The sequence below is a fragment of the Theropithecus gelada genome, chromosome 6 (assembly GCF_003255815.1).
Source record: "Theropithecus gelada isolate Dixy chromosome 6, Tgel_1.0, whole genome shotgun sequence".
Taxonomy (NCBI): domain Eukaryota; kingdom Metazoa; phylum Chordata; class Mammalia; order Primates; family Cercopithecidae; genus Theropithecus; species Theropithecus gelada.
Genome location: NC_037673.1, coordinates 127,869,289 through 127,885,930, shown reverse-complemented (window position 1 = coordinate 127,885,930; position 16,642 = coordinate 127,869,289). Strand labels below are relative to the sequence as shown.

The following is a 16,642-nucleotide window of genomic DNA, read 5'->3' as shown; positions in this document are numbered from 1 at the left end:
ACTCTTAGGAATTTTGATGGTGATTTATTTTTTTAGTGTAGGCATTAGGAAAGTATAGAGCAGCCTATTCCAAATGTGACTTGCTGGCAACTTTGTTACATAAAAAATGCAATTCCCAGTCTTTTCTCAATCCTGTTAATTATATTGACCACATTCTTAAGCAATGATGTCTGAACATCTGTATTTTTAACAAAACTCTCTAGATCAGTGGTCTCCAACCTTTTTGGCACCAGGGACCAGTTTTGTGGAAGACAGTTTTTCCACGGACCAGGGAGTTGGAGCTGGGGGGATGGAGATGGTTTTTGGATGAAACTGATCCACCTCAGGTCATCAGGCAGTCAGACGTTAAATTTTCATAAGGAGTGCCCTAGATCCCTTGCATTTGCAGTTCTCATCAGGGTTCACACTCCTATGAGAATCTAATGTCACTGCTGATTTAACAGGAGGCGGAGGTCAGGTGGTAATGCTCACTGGCCCACTGCTCACCTCCTGCTGTGTGACCCAGTTCCTAAAAGGCCATGGGTTTGTGTCCTGGCAGTTGGGAACCTCTGCTCTAGATGATTCTCATGTACTTCAAAGGGTGGTCTCCCAAATCTGCCTGATCATCAGAATCATTTAGGAAACTTGCTTTTTCCCCATTTAAAATTTTGTTCTTTCATTTTAGAATGTGGCTTTATTTTAACTGAGTCATGCTATAATTTTTTTTAAATTATGAGCTCATTCATATTATGAAAGGTTCTACACTCTACAACAGTGGTTCTCAACTAGTGGCAATGTCTGCAGATATTTTTTATTATTATGACTTGGGGATTACTACTGGCATGTTGGTGAACAGAGGCTGAGGATGCTGCTAAACAGCATACAATTCCCAGGACAGCTTCCACAGTAGAGTTTTCTGGGCCTTACCCCAGACTACTCATTAGGAATGTCTAACAGCTAGGATCCTGGAGTCAGTATATTTGTTGTTCAGTTATTTGTATCACAGACACATTTAATAATCTAATTCTTCACACACACACACACGCACGCGCGCGCGCACGCGTGCACTAGTGAAATCATCCCTGAGAATGAATTTATCATGCTTTTACTTCTTCCTTCAATCTTCACAGCTACTGCTGAAATGATCTGAGATTTTACATCTACATTATTATTGTTATTTTTTAACATTATGTATCTTCTGTTTCAAGAAGGCTTTTGACATTTGCATTAAGTTTCATAAGCTTTTAAACAAGCATTTAGAAATTTACACTTGTTTAACTGATTTCATTGATCACTTCCATTTCATTTGCACTGTATATCTCCATTATTTCAATTCATTTCAGTTATCTTTGGTGGTACTTTTAGTACTTTTTTAAGGAACAGATGGGTGATATAGTATTATATGTTCTTGCCTTCCTGAAGATACTTGTGTTCAATGGAGTATAACATCTTTTTCCAACAGTGACTTTTCCCTCAGAACACTAAAGTCACAGAAAGTTATCACATCAACTTAACGTTGCCCAAGAGAAGTCCAAACTCTTTGCAAGAGTTTTTTGTAGGTACCTTTGGGTTATCTTCCCACAATGATGTTTATAGATACTTTATTCTTTCTCCTTGGAACACAGAAATTTCATTGGGATATGTTTTTAAAAACATGTCTTTTTATTATTTTTGCATGGTACTAGATAAGACATTTTAGTGCATAGATGCAAGTCTTTTTTCAACTCTGGGAATTTTACTTCTATGGAATTTTTTTTTCCTTTCCCTAATATTTTTTTCACTCTTTTTCTTATTCTTTTGAAATTTTTATGTTGATCCCCTAGATCCACTCTCTGTTCTGACTAGTTTTTGACTAGTTTTTGCTAAATTTTTTTATCCTTTTCCCTTAGAATCAGTACTTCTTAAAATAAACTGCTTCTGTGATTCTGAGGTACAGCCAAATTGGGGAAGCCCTGTTGTGAAGGGTCAGCAGTGTTTACCTGGAAGAAGAACCCATTTCAGTTGTGCTTCTTGCTATTTGGCTGCCTGATTCAATCAGTGGCAGAAAATCATATTAAATATATTTAGAGTACTCCTTTTAAAAGAATTACCTCTCTTTGAAATGCAGTAAATTTACATTGAGAATATTTGACAAATTTGTATATACATTTGCAGGCAATAATTTTTATGAGCTGATCTGCCATGATTAATTTTTTTCCTTCATAAACCGTCTGGTGTGGGTATTTTTAAAATTTCCTCAGTGTGATCCCAGAGGGCATTAATTTTAAAAAATGTTTATAGTAAAGAATTTGGAAAATACAACAATGTAGAGAAAAAGAAATACAGTAGTCCAAATTCTCACAGAGATAACTGTTGTTCACATAGGAGTACATTTTATTCAAGTTTCATTTTATTTATTCACTAACAAACTTTTAAGGTTGTAGGAGTAACTAATACTGTTCTGTACTAATTGGTATTTTTTAAATACGTTTGAGATTATGGAAGTAAACGGACAAAACTTTGAGAATATTACATTTATGAAAGCCCTTGAAATTTTGAGGAATAATACTCATCTTGCACTTACTGTGAAGACCAACATTTTTGGTGAGTTTTGTTGTAAAAATTGCCTGAACTCTTTCTTCTTAATTTGGTAATAGAAAAGTCATTGCAGTGGAAAAAAAGATAGTAAAATGTATACATGTTTTTGTCTAAGCTCTTAATCTAGTTTCAGAATCTTTTGTGTTGAACTGTTGTGTATTCTAGAATTTTCATTTTTCATTATGTTTTTAATTATTTTGATAAAAAGTGAGTTTTAAAATAGGTGTATAGCTACAGTTAGTCATTTATGAAATTCCTACTGAGCATATATTATATACTCTGCTGGAGGGATACTGAATGAAATGTAGAATAACCTGAATAAAACTAAGGAGTTATAAGCAGGCATGTTTTCCCCCAGCTAGTGTGCAAATCAGTCTACTTCTAATCTTTAAGCTAGCTTTCTGAAGTAATATGAATGCCAGATTAGCTGTTTTATGGAAATAAACTGAGTAAAGCATTGACTCGAGTACTCAGTAAATTACAGATTTCTAATAAAAGCATATTCTACCTTTGTGTGGAAAAATGATTACAGTGCCTCTGTTGTGTTTTTATCATGTTTATATTTAAATCAGTGACTAAGCTCATACTTTTAACCAAATCTACTGTTTGTTTTTTTAAACGTGTAGGAAAGATATACTGTCATTTGATTGCCTTAGACACTAGGATTTTTGCAGAAATTCTGAAAAGAGTAACAGTAAAATCATATAGCAATTGAAATATCAAAGAAAATTTAAGAGTCCTTATGAAGTAGGGAGGAAAACAATCTCTCTAGGTTGTTTAGGTTACAATTTGAGAAGTAAGAGTTGGCTTTAAAAGCTATGCCTATGGAAAGAAAGTGTGAGTTTTATTTTTTTCACTTTGGCTTTTTTATATTGTGCTTAATCATAATGAAAAATGAAACGGGTTTTTTTCCTCTTTTTGAGTCCCTTTGACTGAATTACATCATGTTAAATCTGGTATATAACTGTCAACTGGCAATTTAGTATTATGTTACTTTAGCATAGAATAAGTAAGTAAGCCCTCAGAATTTTTTGATTTCCTGGAGTTTGTACTAGTATCTAGAAATGCCAACTTTTAGGTTAAACGAAAGAGATTTCCGGTTTCGAAAAATATGAAAGCAGGACTTGCTCTCTTTGAGCAAATTATTTAGTCTTTCCAAGCTTCAATTTCTCTAGCACTGTTTCCTAGGTTTCTTCTAACCATCTGATACCTTTAAACCTTTTGTACCAGTCACATAAAGATTACTAACTGGTATTAAATATTCTGAATAAAAATAATAAAAATACAGAGATAGTGTGAACCTCATGAACTCTGGGATACAGAAAAAGTAGATCTGAAGGATGCAAAAGACAGAAGCCATACCCTCAGAACCCCTTGAGTAGTGGGAAAGCAGTTGGCCAACAGAACCCTAGGTTGGATATGGCAGAGGATAGAAGTTACATGGTGCCACAAAGGGGGAACATAGCAGTCAGCTCTTTCTTCCTTACCCTAGGTGGAAAGCAAAACACCAAGGAGAAAGCTAAACACCTCGTGTTTAGATTTAGCAAATGCACCCAGAGAAGAAAACAGCTGGCAATCTCAGTTTACTCTCTTTCTATTCTGGAATTTTAATTTATCTATTAAATTACAACAGAATATTTGTAAAATATTTGTAGAAATGGAGCATTTTACTCTAGATGTGGGGATGCCCATAATAAATCCCTAGTAACTCTGGCATTCCATGAAATAGAGTTGAGCAGTTAGGTCATCCTGTATCAAACTTGCAGTCTGGAGAGCTACAAAAAGGAAAGCTGTGACCAGAAGACATTTGTTCAGTGATACTGAGAGGTGAAGCCAGCTAGACTTCCTGGGTCAAGTGGGGACTTGAAGAACTTTTCTGTCTAGCTACAGATTGTAAATGCACCAATCAGCACTCTGTAAAAACGCACCAGTCAGTGCTCTGTGTCTAGCTAAAGGATTGTAAATGCACAATCAGCACTCTGTAAAAATGCACCGATCGGTGCTTTGTGTCTAGCTAAAGGATTGTAAATGCACCAGTCAGCACTCTGTAAAATGGACCAATTGGCACTCTGTAAAATGGACCAATCAGCAGGACGTAGGCAGGGACAAATAAGGGAATAAAAGCGGGCCACCTCAGCCTGCAGGGCCAACCTGCGGGTCCCCTTCCATGTTGTGGAAGCTTTGTTCTTTTGCTCTTCACAATAAATCTTGCTGCTGCTCACTCTTTGGGTCTGCACCACCTTTAAGAGCTGTAACACTGGCCACAAAGGTCCACGGCTTCATTCTTGAAGTCAGCGAGACCACGAACCCACCAGAAGGAAGAAACTCTGGACACATCTGAAGGAACAAACCTCAGACACACCATCTTTAAGAGCTGTAACAGTCACCATGAAGGTCCCCGACTTCATTCCTGGAAGTCAGCGAACCAAGAACCCACCGGAAGGAACCAACTCCAGACACAATACCAGAGCAAACCATTCTTGGTCCTTTTATATTACTTAAAGCCGACGTTCAGGGATCACCAAGCATAAGGAGAATCAGGATCATTGAGAGGGTGTGGTAGAGACCTAATGAGTGATCTTACACATTCTGGAGAAAATATTTAAAGAAGAGAAGAAAAACATTTCTAGAACGCTGCACAGAGCAATTTAAAAATTTATCCCTTGAGAGGCAGAGCTTGCAGTGAGCTGAGATTGCGCCACTGCACTCCAGCCTGGGGGACAGAGCGAGACTCCATCTCAAAAAAAAAAAAAAAAAAAAAAAAAAATTTTATCCGTTGAAACAAGAACAGGATATTAGGAAAGAATAAACAACAATCATTGAGAAAGAAATAACTTACAGACAAAAACATTCATTTGAAAGAATAGATAATAAAGTTGAGAAAAATCTCCCAGACTGTGGAACAAAAAGACAAAGTAAAATTAAGCTCTATTCCAGGATATCCAAAAGAAAATGTGAGGAAGAAGATATGTAGGAAATAATAGCGGAGAATATCCCAGAGTAAAAGAAAGGTGTGACTCATGTTTCAAAGGCCTTACTATGAGCTGAGGAAAATGTGTTAAACAAAACTTGTGTCAACTTTCTACTTCCAGTATTGACTGAAGACTACTTAAAAGAGCTAGACTAAATATGAAAAACTATAAACAAACATAACAATCCAAAAAGATAGTGAAAAACTCTGGATGTGTCAAAGCCTTTTCCACTCCTGGGACCATATCCCAAAGTGATGTCTTTTTTTCCTGGGCCATTTTCCCATCCATAGAATACAACTGAGAGGAGCTCCTTGATAAACTTACAGGTTTGTAGTTCAGTGCCCAAAACTATAGCATTACAACCTTCGTTAGGATTGAGACTTTGAAAAGCTCTGTCTGAAGTGGATGTGCGCTGTACCTAACTGACCATCTAGGTGACCCAGGAAAACTTATAGTTTTGGCCCTGGATTTAGATTACAGGTGCCTGACAAAAGAAAATAAATATCTTCTTTAGAGGATACTAACAGCAACTTGTTATTTCTAAAAATAGTTTTTTTAAAAACAGAGTCAAGCAAAGATTATGAGGTACTCTTAAAAGTCAGTATGAACCAGAACCAACAGAAACAGAAGCACAGGTGCTTCAGAATATCAGACACAGATTGTAAGTTTGCTATCTTATGTCCATGAAGATAAAAATCAAATTAAGTGTTCCATTTCCAGATAAGATGGAGTAAACACACACCACCCTTCATCTCCCACTGAGCTTAGTAGTAAACCTGGACAGAATCGTGATCCACTTATTTGAGAACTCTGAACAGCAAATAGCAACAGGCAATTCACAAAAGAATACCGTAATTCAAAGTACCGCCACCAGCAATGAATTCACTATTATTTTAGTTCTAGTATGCCCTAGGTTGGACTCAAGGCAACCTGAAACCTGGATGTGACTACTGTGGTACAGTACTCAGGAGAGGCCTGGCTTAAGGAGTGAGAAAAGGGAACTCCTACTAATAGCAGTTGTCCCCTCGAGAAAAGTGACACTGCTTTTAGGCTTCATTGTATTCTAGTTTCCATGCAAGCACTCACAGCCATCTGAAGTTCTCTTTCTCCTCGAAGAGTTCCTCTACCTGACCCACACCTCATATTTAGATTAAGCAAATACACCCAGAGAAGAAAACAGCTGGCAATCTCAGTTTACTCTCTTCCTATTCTGGAATTTTAATTAATCTATTCCTCTTGGCTTCCTCAGCTTACTAATATCTTTAAAAATCCCACTTCTAGGCCGGGTGCGGTGGCTCATGCCTGTAATCCCAGCACTTTGGGAGGCCAAGGCGGGCGGATCACAAGGTCAGGAGATCGAGACCATCCTGGCTAACACGCTGAAACCCCGTCTCTACTAAAAAATACAAAAAATTAGCCAGGCGTGGTGGTGGGCGCCTGTAGTATCAGCTACTCAGGAGGCTGAGGCAGGAGAATGATGTGAACCCAGGAGGCGGAGCTTGCAGTGAGCCGAGATCGCGCCACTGCACTCCAGCCTGGTGACAGAGCGAGACTCTGTCTCAAAAAATAATAATAAAATAAAAATCCCACTTCTAGCCAAGCATGGTGGCTCATGCCTGTAATTCTAGCACTTTAGGAGGCTGAGGCGGGAGGATCACTTGAGGCTAGGAGTTCCTAGACCAGCCTGGGCAACATAGTGAGACCTGGTCTCTGCACAACACTAAAATTTAGCTGGGCATGGTAGCGTGCACCTGTAGTCCCAGCTACTTGGGAGGCTGAGGCAGGAAGATCACTTGAGCCCAGGAATTCAAGACTATAATGAGCTGTGATTGTGTCCCTGCATTCCAGCCTGGGCAACAGAGTGAGACTCTGTCTCTAAATCCCAAAATCCCATTTCTCAGATAACTTGTCTTTTTAAGTTTTAATAAAAGTAATACGTGCATGTATTTTGAAAACTAAAATACTAAAAATAGATATACAGTGGAACCATACTGTGTACAATATTCTGTGCCATTTCACATTGGTTCATACAGACCTACTTGTTATATAATTTTTATTATTACATAGAATTCTATTATCACCATAATCTGTTGAGTTAATGTCATATTGCTAGATATTTTAGATTGTTTATAGCTTTTGCTATTAACAGAGATATAATAAAAATTCTTTGTACTTTTATGCTCATATAATCCATCTATATGATAAATTTCTCAAAGTGGAATTACTTTTGACAGACACTACAGGGTTTTACTTTCTGAAAGTTTTATTACAATCTATGCTTCATTCATCAGTGTATAAGAGTGTCTTGGCCGGGTGCAGTGGCCCACGCCTGTAATCCCAGCACTTTGGGAGGCCCAGGCGGGCAGATCACGAGGTCAAGAGATCGAGACCATCCTGGCTAACCCTGTCTTTACTAAAAATACAAAAATTAGCTGGGCGTGGTGGCGGGCACCTGTAGTCCCAGCTACTCGGGAGGCTGAGGCAGGAGAATCGCTTGAACCTGGGAGGTGGAGGTTGCAGTAAGCCGAGATCGCACCACTGCACTCCAGCCTGGCAACAGAGCAGGACTCTGTGTCAGAAAAAAAGCCTCTGCCATGGGTATAATCAGCCTTTTAAATTTCGATATACGTTATTTAATAACAAGTAAGGTTGAGCACCTTTTTTGTGTGTTTTGGCATTTATTTTCTATAAAGTCTTTTTTTTTTTTGAGATGGAGTCTCGCTCTGTCGCCCAGGCTGGAGTGCAGTGGCACAATCGTTTTACCGTGATGGCCAGGATGATCTCAATGTCCTGACTTCGTGATCCACTCACCTCGGCCTCCCAAAGTGCTGGGATTACAGGCGTGGGCCACTGCACCCGGCCAAGACACTCTTTTTTTTTTCAACTCTTTTTAAAGAGTTGAAAAGTTGAAAGTATTTTCCGCAAGTGGTTTGTGTTTTGACTTTTATTCCTTGTGTTTGTGAACTCATATACATGTATGTAAGAAGAGAGACATTTTTAGTTTTTATGTAGTCAGATTTAAGCTTTTATAGATTCTTTCGCACTTTTACTTTTGGTTTATGTACAATGTCTGATACTGCTGTTTAATAGCATTGTAACTATGTGTGCTCGTTATCCTTTCATTTTTGTCCCTATTTTTTAAAATTTAACACAATCGTTTCTCTTCTTTAAAACAAACTACAAGCTCCACACATTTTTACTTATAATTACATACTCAGGTCCAGTGGAGAAATTTAACAGTTTTTGTTTTTTGTTTTTTTTTTTTTTTTGAGGCAGAGTCGTCTTGCTCTGTTGTCCAGATTGGAGTGCAGTGGCTCAACCTCGGCTCACTGCAACCTCCGCCTCCCAGGTTCAAGCGATTCTCCTGTCTCAGCCTCTGGAGTAGCTGGGATTGCAGCCATCTGCCACCATTCCCAGCTAATTTTTGTATTTTTAGTAGAGGTGGAGTTTCACCACGTTGACCAAGCTGGTCCCGAACTCCTGACCTCCAGTGATCCGCCCTCCTCAGCCTCCCAAAGTGCTGGGATTACAGGCATGAGTCACCACATCCAGCCAAATTTAACAATTTTTAAAAATAATTCAGTTACCTTATATACACACTACTAAGGAAATCTGCCCTCTCAAAGTTTTCCTGTTGCTCCAACAGAAAATTTGAATACTTCAGCATAGTATTATCTGGCCTCATCTCTACCTTGTTCTCTAGTCATTTTCATTTTCTTGAACTTCCCTTCTACCACAGGGACTTTGAACTTGAGATTTTCTCTACCTAGGATTACTCATCCTTCTTCTTTGCCTAGTTAAAATCTCATCTTTTTGATTTCTTTTTCCAAGGTGACTGACTTGCTTAAGGAAGATTGCCCTTTCCTGCTCTTTTAAGTAGTTCCTCTGGTTATGTTTTATGTGTCTTAGACTGACTGTAAGTTCCACAACAGGAGTATTATACAAACATCAAGTGAAGTACCTGACCTATATTTATAGGTTAATATTTTTTGAATGAATGAATGTCTGAATTTTAGATTTAAAAAGTATTGGCCGGTCGTGGTGGCTCACCCCTATAATCCCATCACTTTGGGAGGGCGAGCCAGAAGGATTGTTTGAGCCCAGGAGTTCAAGACTAGCCTAGGAAACATAGTGAGACCACATCTCTACAAAAATAGAAAAAATGAGCTGGGCGCAGTAGCACATGCCTGTAGTCCCAGCTACCCAGGAGGCAAAAGTGGGAGGATCACATGAGCCCATAAAGTCAAGGCTGCAGTGAGCTGTGATCTCCAGCCTGGATGACAGAGTGACACCAGACCCTGTTTCCAAAAAATACATATATAAATGTACATATATACATATGTGTGCGTGTGTGTGTATATATGTTATTACCATATGGCTTAAAATAACGTGAAATTTTAAAAATATTTTACTTTATTTTAATCATGCAGACTGTATGGAAGGTAACTTCTAAAAAGTCTCCATCATTTTGAAAGCAGAAAAATGTGCTTTTCATAAACTTGCACTGTGCTTTGGTAATGTGATATCGTCCTTCTGTTGAAACCCTCAAATCAGTCCAGATTTTACAAGTGAATACCAAGTTGTAAATGTTTTAATCCATTCTTAAGGCTTTATCCATTTCTGTCTTACTTGTAAGTTCTTTGATTTCATGGGAAACTCTTGCTTTTCTTTTCTGTTGTTTTCCAGAAAAAATCTCTGTGATTGGATTTTTCAGTGGGCATGTTTACATAATTTATAGCTTAAAAAATAAAAAAAGGTGCTGCATATACTGCTCAAAGCTATATCTCATGATAAGCTGAGTGTTTGCTTCCACAGCTCATGCAGCTGAAGACATTTAACTCTATTCTAAGAATACACAACCACTATTTCTCTGTAATTCAGACTTCCTCAGTGCCATGACTCATGGCTGCTAGATATTTACCTTATACAGATTTATCTTTGCTTTATCCCAAGGAGATGTAGCCATCCTCACAAGGCAAAAATTTGGTGTAGGCAAATAGATTGCTAAAAAAGTAATTTCCCAAATGTACCTGCACCCTCATTAAGGATGAAGTAATTTACCAGACTTAGTTAGACTTGATAGATATCTGAGGCCAGGCACGGTGGCTTATGCCTGTAATCCCAGCACTTTGGAAGGCTGAAACAGGCAGATCTCTTGAGCCTAGAAGTTCGAGGTCATCCTAGGCAACATGTCAAAACCCCATCTCTACAAAAAAATACAAAAATTAACTTGGCATGGTGGCACACTCCTGTAATCCCAGCTGCTCAAGAGGCTGAGGTTGGAGGATCACCTGAGCCCAGGAAGGCCAAGGATGCAGTGAGCTGTGATCATGCCACTGAACTCCAGCCTGGGCAACAGAGTGAGACCCTTTCTCAAAAAAAGGGAGAAAAAAAAAGGGCCAGGCATGATGGCCCTGATGCCTGTAATCCCAGCACTTTGGGAGGCCGAGGCGGGCAGATCACCTGAGGTCAGGAGTTTGAGACCAGCCTGACCAACATGGAGAAACCCCATCTCTGCTAAAAATACAAAATTAGCCAGGTATGTTGGTGTCATGTCTGTAATCCCAGCTATTCGGGAGGCCAAGGCAGGAGAACCGCTTGAACCCAGGAGGCGAAGGTTGTGGTGAGCCGAGATTGTACCATTGCACTCCAGCCTGGACAACTAGAGCGAAACTCTGTCTCAAACAGAAAAGAAAAAAAAAAAAAGCAGTATCTAGGATATGATTGGTTGTTTACTTGTTTAGTTCAGACCACTGAAATGGATATTTTTTAGCAGCTTTACCGAATGACATAGCCTCATAAATGTGACCGTGAGGAATCGTTATATATTACCAAATTTAAATTACCAAAATTAGGCCGGGCATGGTGGCTTATGCCTGTAATCCCAGCATTTTGGGGGGCCGAAGTGGGTGAATCACCTGAGGTCAGATGTTCGAGACCAACCTGGCCAAGATGGGGAAACCCCACCTCTACTAAAAATATAAAAATTAGCCCGGTGTGGTGATACGTGCCTGTAATCCTAGCTACTCTGGAAGCTGAGGCAGTAGAATGGCTTGAACCCGGAAGGTGGAGGTTGCAGTGAGCTGAGATTGCGCCACTGTACTCCATCCTGGGTGACAGAGTGAGACTCTGTCTCAAAATCAATAAATCAATAAATAAACAAAATTACTGTTTTTTGGTAAAAGTAAAAATAAAGACCGACAAAGCTTTTCTCATCTAAATTTTACATCTGAACCTGACTATAGTAGTGAGGTCTCATCTCAAGTGACATATGTAGTTATCCCTCGGTATATGCATAGGGTTGTTTACAGGACCTCCACCCCATGTATACCAAAATTTGTGCATATTCCAGACTCTCAGTTGGTTCTTCAGAGCCATACACAGGTTTGCATCCCAAGAATACTGTATTTTCAATCCATGTTTGGTTGAAAAAAATCCAAGTATAAATGGACCCACATAGTTCAAACTGATGTTGTTCAAGGGTCAGCTGTATTATAAGGAATAACATACAATAGAACCTAAATATCTGTTTCTATAAAATTAGTTGATTAGTGTTATATTACTTACTACCTCAATAGGAATCTGTTTTTTTCAAACCTGCCTGTAGTCTGCCCTCTTCCTTTCCCTTCCCCCCCACTGACTTTCCTTGTATTAGTGTTGGGCAACATCAGAAGTATAATCAGGTATAAAAACTAAAGAAAGAAGTAGATATAGCTGCTAAAGGACGGGTAAATACTTGACAGTGTTTAGTTGAATGAGACTGCAAAAGTTCAAATAATGGAAAATCACTGTATTTATCCTTAAAATTTGTTGTTGGTGTAAAAATTTTCTAACGAGAAGAAAAGAAATGACACATTTGTTTTATTTCCACAGTGTTCAAAGAGTTACTTTTTAGGACTGAACAAGAGAAATCTGGTGTTCCTCATATTCCCAAAATTGCTGAAAAAAAAAGTAATCGCCATTCTATCCAGCATGTGCCAGGAGATATTGAACAGACATCACAGGAGAAAGGAAGTAAGAAAGTTAAAGCAAATACTGTTTCAGGTGGAAGAAACAAAATCAGGAAGATTTTGGATAAAACACGATTTAGTATCTTGCCTCCAAAGCTATTTAGGTAGGTAATGCCAATCTTAGCCATGCAGGAATTTTCATCTTCACTATAAAGTTTTTATTTGGGGTGGGGGGAGACGGGTAAGTTTTGCTTTAACTAGTGTATCATAAAGTCTTCAAACAGTACTTAAATAAGAATACATTTGAACTTCTCCCTATCACTTTCATGAAGTTACAACTTTCAGATTATATAATAGCATTATTTTGAATTTTGGAAAAGACTGCTCATTTTATTTTGTGAAATCTATTTTTAAACATTTTTGGTCCAATTTTAGTCACCTGATCTGTACAAATTGTACACCTTAAATCTTGGGACTCATTCACCAGTTTTTGTTTTTGTTTTTTTTAAATCATTTTTCCTTTGCAGCACCATTTATTCCTTCTTGAATTCTAAAGTTGAACTTTTTAATCAGACCTATTTCTATTTCCAAAATGGGATATCACCAAAACTTAGTAATACTTGAAGATTTTAAATGTAAATTAAGGTCTGTAAAATACTGATGGAATTAGACCACTAAATTGTCATGATTGGGGGATGACTCTAGTATATATTACATTAGCAACTTCCTGAAGCAATTACCAAAGTTCTAATCAAGAGCAGTACAATACTTAGCACATACTAGGCACTCAGTTCATGTATTTTGAATAAGTTAAGACAGTGAATAATCAGTGAACGAAATAAAGCAAGTTCAAAAAAATACATTAAAAGAAAATATTTATTTGCCTCCTGAAAGTTCCTGGTAATTTGCCAGATGATAGTTATAGAAACAAAAAGAGATAGTCCTTAACTCTGAGAAATTCACATCAGGAACCCTTATTCTCCACACATTTATTATATCCTAAGCCAGAGACAGGAAGATAAATAGATCAAGGTTCTTATCCTCCAAGAGTTGATAATCTAAGCAAATTGCAAAGTTCTCACATTATAGGTTGATAAGTGGAGGCAGGAACAGACTTGTTAGGTTTGAATAGATTGTGTTTCTGTGTATATAACTAGAGCTGGAGCAAGAGAAGTAGGTTATGAGGGACCTTGAATATTATGCTAAAGATAATAGACTTCATTGTGTCATGACTGGGAGCCGTAAGAAGACATGTGATTTGATAAAATTTGTTCTTTTTAGGAAGACCTCTCTGATGGCCGTGTTAGTGATTTGGGGTTGTGGATACAGCACAATATAGCAGTGATAGCAGAGTTAACAATTGGGAGGCAACTTGGAATTGTGTCAGCTCTCATCTTTAGTGATAGCTATTTTTAAATATTTTTTCAATAATTAAAACATCTCAGAGATTTTCTAGCCAGAAATGCTCATCTTCCTGAGTTCTTATTTCCAGCCAGGGAAACACATTTGCTCTTCATTTAATTTGAAACTCAGAGGATTAAAATACCCTGAACTTTTTCTAAAAGTTCATTACTCATTCTATCCTTGAGGTCAAGTGGCTTATGGAAATCATTACTTTAAAATACGAAAATTTTTGAATGTTGAGTGTACTGTAGCGAACACTATAAGAAAATGCATGGTCTCACAAATGGGGATTGAGTAAGGAGAATGTTAGAGGAGCCAGCCTACGCTGAAGAGGTCGGGGACAGGTGGGGATGACTGGAAGTCACTGTGGAAAAGGGACAAAGCCGAGGATCCAGAAGGCAGAAAAGAATGCATGAAGAGAATTCCTCAGGGGTTAATGCCCTGAGTTCCACTTCTAGAAACCTTAATGGGTTTTGTCTGGAATACATCTTTCTCCCATTAACTGCATCTCATTTTGACCAGTGACACAGTTGTGACATGTATCATCCAAAGACAGATAACACTATAATTATAACTGTCTTCAACTTGTTACTATCACATTCTAACCAGCTGTACTCAAGTTTTAGGCAGCTAAATCAGTATCTCAACTCCGTATTATCCTTTGGTGACAGGTGTGGGAATTAGTTACTATACCTGAATTCTGTCTTTGGTTGCAGTAAGAGGTGTAGAACTGAGGTCGCCAGGAACAGTCAGTTGAATATTTTCAAGCATTATAACTTTATATTGGTACCCAAAAAAGAGGACTATCTGGTAAAAATAGTTTTACTTAAACTCAGAAGGGATTATTGGATGTCTTGCTTTGTGTCAACAAGAAAACGCTTGGTTATGAATATAAATATGAATAAAATGCTGCACTGCAGAAGTTTATATTAACCTGTCTGTCCCTTCCAAACACGTTTCCAAGGAGTAAAATGCAAAGTATTTCAGCCACATAAATACAGAAAAAATAGGTTATCTTGGAAGTCAAAGGTTTCTGGAGGCTGTTTTGTTGGGAGAGCTGTCTTACCTTTCAGACTGGCCATTTTGCATTTTTGAGAATGTATCTTATATTTATTGACAGTCAGTTGAAGTGAATTCAGACAATTCCTTCTGCTACACAAAAGTATACTATCCTTTATATATAAAGAGCTCTCAGAAATCAAATAGGAAAAAAAAATCACTAAAACTTCAATGGAAAAATAGGCAGAAAACATGACTCAGATGGTCTGTATTGATACTGATCCAGGATATACAGTTTAATCCTGGATACCGTTTGTTTCCTCACAGACTGACAAAAAGAATGGTCAGGGACAGAATTGATAATGTAATAAGTTTATAAAAGTTTAAACTGGTGTGCTAATATAAAGTGATGCCTTTTTATTAAAAGCTTTAAAAGTGGCAAAATTCTGGCTGGACACAGTATCTCACACCTGTTATCCCAGCACTTTGGGAGGCCGAGATGGAGGGATCACTTGAGGCCAGGAGATTGAGACCAGCCTGACCAACATTGTGAAAGTCCATCTCTACCAAACAATACAAAAAACTAGCTGGACATAGTGGCGCACACTTGTAATCCCAGCTGCTTGGGAGGCTGAGGCAAGAGAACTACAAAAATTAGCTGGGCGTGGTGTGGCACATGCCTGTAATCCCAGCTACTCGGGAGGCTGTGGCAGGGAAATCACTTGAACCCGGGGAGGTGGAGGTTGTGGCAAGCCAAGATCATGCCACTGCACTTAAGCCTGGGCGACAGAGTGAAACTCCAACTGAAAAATAAAAATAAAAATAAATACATAAATACATAAGTAAATTTTAATTTTAGTAGAGACAGGGTTTCACCGTGTTGGCCAGGCTGTTCTGGAACTCCTGACCTCAAGTGATCCACCTGCCTTAGCCTCCCAGAGTGCTGGGATTACAGGTTTGAGCCACCGCACCTGGCCAGTAAATATTTTTAAATGACAAAATTCTTTGATTCAGTAGTTCTGTTTCTAATAGTAATTAGATGAAGATTTATATATAGATGCTATAAGTTGTTTTATCTATACTAAAACAAAATTGGAACACCCTAAATGTCCAACTGCAAGGATTGGTTAAATAAATTGTACTATACATCAGAAAAATGACTAGAAGGAAAACTATCATAATGTTGATTGTGGTTTTTGGAAGGCATGGTTTCATAGGTAATTTTTCCCTTCTGTGCTTTCTTTTTGTGTTTTACAAGTTTTCTTCTTGAACATTTGTTATTTTTTTATTGAAAAAAATGTTTAATGAGTTCAGTTTCACAATTTCTGAGCATCTCCTCTGTGCCAGACCTCTTTGGAAGAGGCACCAAGAACGGAAACTTGTTCTCTACCTTTAGCAGCACTCAATTCTGTAAGAGTAGAGGATGAGTTGTCACAGAAAAGAAAGAATGTAAGGAAAGAACAAATACTTGAGATAAGAATAGATAATTCCAAAATCCCAAAGAAATCATGATATAATTTTAAAAGAATGTTCCTAAAAATTAAAGTGAAAAATGTTACTAGTTTGAATTACATCTGTAAGTTAAGACAGAAGTATGGTTTTTATTGACCTAAGAATTCTTCACATTTCAGGAAATCTGTTTTTCTTTTTTAAAATCACGCAGCTTTTATTTTGTTTTTAAAATCACAGTTGCCTAAGTAACATCTCTGTATTATTCATTGTAACAATCCCCAAAATAAACTGCCTTGCTTGCTTAACAGG

At 37.9% G+C, this 16,642-nt stretch overlaps 1 protein-coding gene across 5 annotated transcripts in view; it reads left to right on the top strand.

Moving 5' to 3' along the window:
- The window catches only part of RAPGEF6 (Rap guanine nucleotide exchange factor 6), a 209,673-nt gene that overhangs the window by 140,242 nt on the left and 52,789 nt on the right, over window positions 1–16,642 (top strand). For all 5 annotated transcript variants that reach the window (XM_025387398.1, XM_025387400.1, XM_025387397.1 and 2 more), the window contains exons 15-16: window positions 2,454–2,562; window positions 12,402–12,642. In XM_025387398.1, the coding sequence (XP_025243183.1) occupies window positions 2,454–2,562; window positions 12,402–12,642 (350 nt within the window). The remainder of the gene's footprint in view (window positions 1–2,453; window positions 2,563–12,401; window positions 12,643–16,642) is intronic.